Source organism: Ananas comosus, unplaced genomic scaffold, assembly GCF_001540865.1.
Source record: "Ananas comosus cultivar F153 unplaced genomic scaffold, ASM154086v1, whole genome shotgun sequence".
In the NCBI taxonomy this organism is placed as follows: Eukaryota; Viridiplantae; Streptophyta; class Magnoliopsida; order Poales; family Bromeliaceae; genus Ananas; species Ananas comosus.
Genome location: NW_017890645.1, coordinates 34325 through 41899, shown reverse-complemented (window position 1 = coordinate 41899; position 7575 = coordinate 34325). Strand labels below are relative to the sequence as shown.

Here is a 7575-nt window from a genome sequence, read left to right as displayed (position 1 = left end):
CTTCATGAGGATCTTCATCTTTAGGTCCTAAATATCTCTCTCTCTCTCTCTCTCTCTCTCTCTCTCTCTCTGAGTCTTTTGTTTCTTTCTCAGATTCGCTATAGATACAGATTTGTAGAAATCCTAGCTGGATTTGTTCTTATCTGAGCATTCTCTGGGGATATCTGTTTCTATTCCTTTTGATCTTTACTTTGCTTAGCAATTCGTAATTTAAGATGGATAGTGATTTCGCAGAAACCCTACGCGGAACTTGATTTTTTATATGAGTTTTATTATTATTTTTCTTGTGAAATTTTGATGCAGTTTGCGAGTGTTCTCTGTTGCCGCGGTTGTAGGAATATTTATTCTTCTTCCGGTTAATTATCTGGGGGATCAGCTGCGCGACATTGACTTCTCCGATATCCCGAACAAATCGCTGGATTTGTTTACCATTTCAAATGTGAAGGATGGTTCGAACAGGTAAATTGTGCTTACTAATTTATGCTTTTCCATATTGGCGAATACCATGTGAAGCTGATGATAACTTCTATGCGGGAGAATGTGATTTATCATGATTAGCTGTTTAATTCCAAATACTAGCTTAGGGTGTCGACATTCTAGATGATTTAGGAACTTCACCGAAAACTGCTGGGATCTGTTTAGAGGCAAACTTGAATGTCGTTTCGATTTTGGATCCCCTAAAGAATTATGTTACTAGTTGCAAAAGTCTTGACTTCAATTTTGTTCAGATGATCATAAGTTACAGATGTGTTTTCGTGCGCCTAAGATTCTGGGAATATCCTGTTTGCTTTAGCTATTGCATTGACTTGTTGATCAACATAATCCCTTAATGTTGGGAATGTTGTGTAGGTTTCTTGATTGATTCTCTGTTACCTGTTAATTGATGTGATCTCTAATCATAGCCTGGTATAGCTTAAAAACATCACTTACTATCTCCTATATTCGGCTTATTAGTCTTGTATTATTATCATTGACAGGTTATGGTTTCACTTCTCTGCTGCATATCTTATCACCGTAATAGTGTGCTATCTACTGTATTCTGTAAGTAAATTTAATTGTTGCTTCCTTTTTCTTTTGGTGGCGAGTCTTTACTTGATTCTTCAGAAGATACATGTATCTCTCTCTTTTTTTTCCCCCACGGTAGTTATGTATCTGTTGATGTTTCCAATCAAGTCACTGCCAATTTTATTTACTGAAGTTGGCTATCCATTTTTTAAGGATCTGTCCTTTCGATGCATATATCTTCAGAAGATAGTCCATTCAACAAATGTCTTTGGTGCTTTTGTCTATTTCTAGTATTCTAGTAGTGACACACACAACTCTTTTAGTTTCTTTCTGCCAATACTTAGATATTAGTGTCTAAATTTTTCCCTTCTGCAGGAATACAAGTATCTATCTAGTAAGAGGATCGCCCACTTCATTGCATCCAAACCGCTACCGCATCACTTCGCCATTCTTGTCCGTGGTATACCATTGCGTGATGGAAGTTCTATCAGTGATACTGTTGAGAGTTTCTTCATGGAGTACCATCCTTCTACATACTTGTGCCACACTGTGGTTCATCAAACAAGCAAACTTCGACGCCTCATCGTAAGGATTTAAATTAATTTTCTATATATTTGTATCCTCTGTATGATTGGATCCATATCGACTGATAATCATTATACAGGTTAGCCTTTTTTCTTTAAAAATTTTCAAGTCAAAGTATCAATCATGAAAAGTTTCTTAAAATTTTCTGAACCCATCAGAACCAAGACTTGAACTTTTGTTCTGGCGGTCACTCTCAGCCATCAGTATGGAAATTATTCTTCTATGTATCTAAAACCCAAAATATGTCTATGGCCATTACAAGGTTAATCTCTTTTATGTAAAGAAATTAATGGGACAAAAAAAAGAGGAAATTGTGAGAATACTTTGTATGCCACTTGCACCCAATTCTCATCAGAGATGAACATCAAAGCGGAAGAGCATCTTGAAATAGAGAACTTGGGGTTGAAATCGGAACATACTAAGTTGTATTTCTTTTTATGAATTGACGCTTGTTTGCTTGGTCAGTGTTTTATGCTCATCTATTATTGGAGAAAAAGATCTTTCCATTAGATCCACACATTGAAAACATTCTACCTTTTGCATAAAGTGCTTCAATATCGAATTATCACACTGCAAGTTGAGTTGATGCTTAGGTTGTCCTTTATCGTAAGAGTATCTGAGAATGTCATGAAATTTTTTGTTTGTTTGCATGTGGCGCAAATTATTCTAAAAGATGTCATCCTTTAACAGTAAAATTTTGAGCTTTTCATGATACTCCATGTCTTTTATCATTCAATTATGTATCTGACTTTAACATCTGATACCGATGGCTTTGCCAATTCTTATCCAGACTGATTCCGAGAATCTTTATAGAAGACTGACTGACTTGAAATCCAGTCCACGTACTCCTGAAAACCACAGAAATGGCGGCATTCTTGGATTGTTTGCCAAAAAAAAAGATCTTTTGGGCAGTTATGAGAAGAAATTGGAAGATCTTGAAGAAAATGTGAGAGTAGAACAGTCAGATATATCTGTGACAAAAGAGGTGCATTCATTTTGCTTCCTATCTATTGCAAATGATGACCTGATATTGCTGAATATGTTCTTTCATTGGTGAAATATGAATTTTCTCTGAACATAAGGTGCATATTGTTTTTCTTGATTTTGTATCTACCTTTCGTATTAGTGGATACTAGATAGGTACTCTTAAATTGTTACGTTATCGATATATTTCATGGATGACAGAGTATTCTCAATTTTTATTGTCTCCTTTATCTTCTCTGTCTTAGACTTCTAATGTAGAACTATTACCCTTTTTGGTGAGATCACCAGTGTGAGTTTGGATTTCTAGTCTGTTTCAGATTTTTCTGATGATCCAGTAAATTGGGAGATTCTATTGATTGCAAAACAAAAATATTCATCATTATGCTGAAGTTGAATTTTTATTACTGCTGATTTTACAAGTTATTTACTTATTCTAAATATATTCATCAACATACCGGTTCTCTGGTTCTCTTATTCTACAGGCATAACTCATCATTTTGACTTTCCAGAAGTTCTGTGAAAATTGAAAAAGAAATGTTAATGCAGGTTTTGTTATATTTAAATTGCAAATAAATTTTTATATGTGGCGATAAATTGGAGCCTTTGTTTTACTGATAAAAGAGAGTGTTTCTTCTACTAATTGTAAGCTGTAGATTTCATGGCTCGATGATAAAATGTTAAAGTGTCACCCATTTTACAAGGCTCCTCTTGGAATTGTAGGGTCTGGGAAGGTAATATGTACACTCCTTAAACCCATTATTAGAGATGCTTTGTCTTTGACTTTGAGCTTGCTACATGGCACATGGGGGGAGGCTGTAGTTTCCACTTTATATATATACATATAACTAGAGTCTCACCGAGTTTTGTTGACTTTAGGAAGTACCATGTATGCATTATCATATATGTATTGTGTATTGCGTGGATTTTGATCTCGTCAACATGAATATTAGAGAATTTTCTGTTCAGAGTTTATTGTTGCAGCTCTTGTGATCTGTTTTACTGATAAGTCTTGCACTCACACTGTAGGAAATTCCAGCAGCCTTTGTTTGCTTCAAATCTAGGTATGGTGCTGCAACTGCTCTTAAAATTCAACAATCGGACAATCCTATAGAATGGGTAACAGAGGAAGCCCCTGAACCAAATGATGTTTACTGGCCTTTCTTTTCTACGTCATTCATGCAAAGATGGATTTCTAAGCTGGTGGTCTTTGTGGCATCTATATTCCTAATTATTATTTTCCTCTTAGTTGCTGCCTTTGTTCAAGGGCTTACTTATTTGGAACAGCTAGAGACATGGCTGCCCTTCCTTAAGGACATACTGAAGATGTACGTATTTGAAGTTACTATATGCTCTATATATGTCTTCATTAATAAATCAATGTGCCTGATCTTAGCGAAACCGTGTTAATTCTTATATATATGCTCCACTGTAGAAGCTGAAAAGCATGTCTTAATCTTAGATAATTAGTTTGAATGTGCATAGCATGCCATCTGTCTTTTTTTCCCCTGCTTTTAGGTGAATAATACACCCAAACTGAAGTTGAACCACCGCAAAATTTACTGATGTATAAATTATAATATTTGCAGAACTGTTGTGAGTCAAATAATTACTGGGTATCTTCCCAGTCTCATTCTTCACGTTCTTTCCTCTTATGTGCCTCCAATCATGAAGCTTTTTTCCACCATGCAAGGATATATAGCTACTAGTCAGATTGAGAAAAGTGCGTGCGACAAAATGCTCTGGTTTGTTATATGGAGCATCTTCTTTGCAAATGTTCTAACAGGATCAGCTACCAGTCTACTTCAGATAATTCTTGATCCGAAGGAGATTCCCGTAAGACTAGCTGTTGTTGTACCAGCACAGGTAAGATCATTTATCTCTTTTTTAACAGGTGCTGTATTATTTTGCTTTGCGGAAATGCATTATTTTGCCATGACTACTATGTAATATCATGCTCGGGCTAATTGCTCCTTGAGGCATCGTATATTCACTTTAAGCATTTTGTAACGCTGTTATTAGGTGGCTAATTATCAGGACCTTGAGGCATTTTATATTTGCATCTTGATCTACTTCTTATATCCATGTCAATAAAAGAGTTTTTAATTTTTCAGGCCTCCTTTTTCATTGCGTATGTGGTGACATCATGGACTAGCTTATCTTCAGAGCTCACTCGAACTATGGCTCTTATTTGTAATTTGATAGGGAAGCATTGTTCATGTAAGAGTGATGAGGATGATGAATTTCAGATACCATCTATCTCTTACCACAGTGAAATACCTAGGATTCTCTTATTTGGGCTGCTTGGTCTCACATACTTTATTTTAGCTCCACTTATTCTGCCATTTATACTGGTCTTCTTCTGCATTGGATACATCATCTATCGCAATCAGGTAAGTAGAATATTCTATTTTCTCCTCCCCCTATTCCCTATTATACATTTTCCCCCCCCTTCATTCTGTTTCATGTTTTAATACTACACCTTATTAAAAAGACGAGATTAGCATAATTATTCATTTTCCTTTTCCTTTTTTTTCATGAGAAATAGGAGAATCTTCTGATAATATGCAAGTTACAGAAACTTTAATTTTATGCTCCATTTAAGTTGATTCATGTTAGTGGCATTTGAGTATCCTAATGACTCATGCCTGAATTGTGCTATTCATTTCAATGAAGATGATCTACTACTATTTTATTGAAAATTCTCTGTATGCAAGCATGCTGGTGTTCCTGGTGTCTAGGCATGAGCCCAGTTTACCTTGAAGCATCCTTATCATTATGAACAACAGGTTAGATTGCAGATCTATACTGCCAGAGCCATTTTAGGTGGGTTACATGCTATTGGATATTCCTTTCTTTCTTCCCCTCATATTTGAGAATTGGAAGATTGGCCCTCAACACCCATACCCTCAATCCTTCCAACTGGGACTTGCACCAAAATCTCGTCCAATCCCTCCCCATTTCTTGCCTTCAGGAATCCTAGCAGTTTGTCTGCATGTAATTGGAATTCTGAATCTGAGAGTTAATAATATAGGCCGTGTGATGAATCTAGAAAAATAGCGTTTGGTTCGGGTATAAGCAAGAACTAGCTATTACAGGATAGGTACAAGTATGGGGATAAGAAAAATAGCGTTTGATGAAAATTGGGTTGTTTCCGGGATAAGAAAAATAGCGTTTGGATAGATAATATGGAATAAGAAAAATAGTGAGTAGTTATATATAGAAAATGAATGTGTTGGTGGGGATAGTTATACCAGGTACCCGAGAACTACTATTCTCGAAGGGGGATAAGGGGTTATCCCTCCCCTTATCCCCGATCCAAACGGTACAGAGTATGAGCAAATACTGAATTTGTAATAAAAGTGATAGAAGTTACATGGTTAACGAAGTTCATCAATCAAAAAGAAAAGAGAAGTCTGTAATGTGATGGGGATGTATTTGCACATTTCTTACTATTTCTTTACTTGCTTGTTGTTAAACTATTTTGAATTAAAAATGGCTATTCGTCTATATTATTCTATGACTTATTTTGAATTAAAAATGACTATTTGTTGAAAATTTTATGCAGCTTTTCAATGTCTACTCACCCAAGTATGATACTGGTGGAAGATTTTGGCCCATCGTGCACAATACCACAATATTTTCTCTTATACTTATGCACCTAGTTGCTATCGGAATATTCGGGCTTAAAAAGGTTCCTCTCGCGTCAAGCTTGATTCTACCACTTCCCGTGCTTACGCTCCTGTTTAATGAATATTGCAGAAAACGCTTTCTGCCTATTTTCGAAGCTTATTCTGCCGAGGTACTTAAATTTTACATATATGATAACCACCTATCTAAATCTGATTTGGACTCCTGTTTATGTGTTGGTCACTAGGCTGCCGTTAACCCATTATCTGATTGGGTTATTTCCTCTGCAGACATTGATAAAGAAAGACAGAGCAGATCAGAATGATCCAACCATGGGAGAGTTCTTTGATAAGTTGGTCACTGCATACCGCGACCCAATTTGGATGCCAATTCGCCACTCCCCGTTCTCAAATGAGCATAACTCCCCTCTGCTACATTCTTCATAGATAGAAGTAAGTTCTGACCCTTAGCAACTATTGAGCTCCTCAGTGATGAGTATTGGTGGTTTTGATCGGCATTTGAATCTTACGGAAGTGGTACTGGCTTACTGAACCATGCTTCCATCTGGTTCGAACCCTTTCGTCACTGTAAGTAGATGGTTTTGTGTGTATCCTTCCTGTCAGGTCATGTGCAGCCAAAGGACGGGTGCTCGTGAGAGTGCCAATGTTGTGCCACTATATAGCTATGGAAGGTAAAAGAGAAGCATTTTCATGAAATGCTTCTAGTTGCAAGAGCCTTGTAATTTTAGGGTAGAACAGGGATATGGGGGTTTGTTTAGGGCCTTGTTGTTCCGTTCCATGAAGTTTTCACAGCTCGTCGTTTTAGCTTGGAGCTAATCGTATGAACTGCTTATCTTCTTGATGAGTGTGCCGCTATGAGAAACAGGACGTTATAGCAGGCATGTAGTGTTGAGTAGAGTTGTCTACTTTTTTTTCTTTCTTTATTTTACGTCCTTGTTTAAGTCCTTATATCTTTCTATTCTACCACACTACCTTAATTTTCTGCTTATTATAGCACACGAATTTATATCCATTCTTGGGAGCTCTCTATCTGTTAGGTAATTAGATCATTAGATGATTAAGAGACTAATAATGGGTCTAATTATTATTAAGGAACACATAGTTCACCACGATTATAAGCAATTATCTCAATGCGTAACATAATAATGGTTAAAAAAAAAAAAATACAGGAAACCATGATTGATAAGCCATTTTAGAAGGCAATCTATTTTCCTTTTCCTTCGATATTCTCAAAGTTGCTTATCTTAAATACGGTTATGGAACGAATTGAAATTTTAATTAAATCCACCAGCTAACAAAATGAGTTATCTTAGCAGCCGTGGTCGAAATTTTAACAAAATTCTTAATCCATGTA

At 36.2% G+C, this 7575-nt stretch overlaps 1 protein-coding gene across 1 annotated transcript; it reads left to right on the top strand.

The window, feature by feature from the left end:
* Positions 1-4: 4 nt before the first annotated feature.
* On the top strand, positions 5-7209 carry LOC109704008 (CSC1-like protein HYP1; the record flags this gene model as incomplete). The annotated part of the gene is made up of 10 exons (XM_020224750.1): positions 5-24; positions 304-459; positions 978-1041; positions 1381-1590; positions 2381-2575; positions 3601-3899; positions 4161-4437; positions 4686-4964; positions 6140-6373; positions 6492-7209. Coding segments are annotated over 10 exons (1890 nt in total), but the record flags the coding sequence as incomplete, so codon positions are not given.
* Positions 7210-7575: the final 366 nt, after the last annotated feature.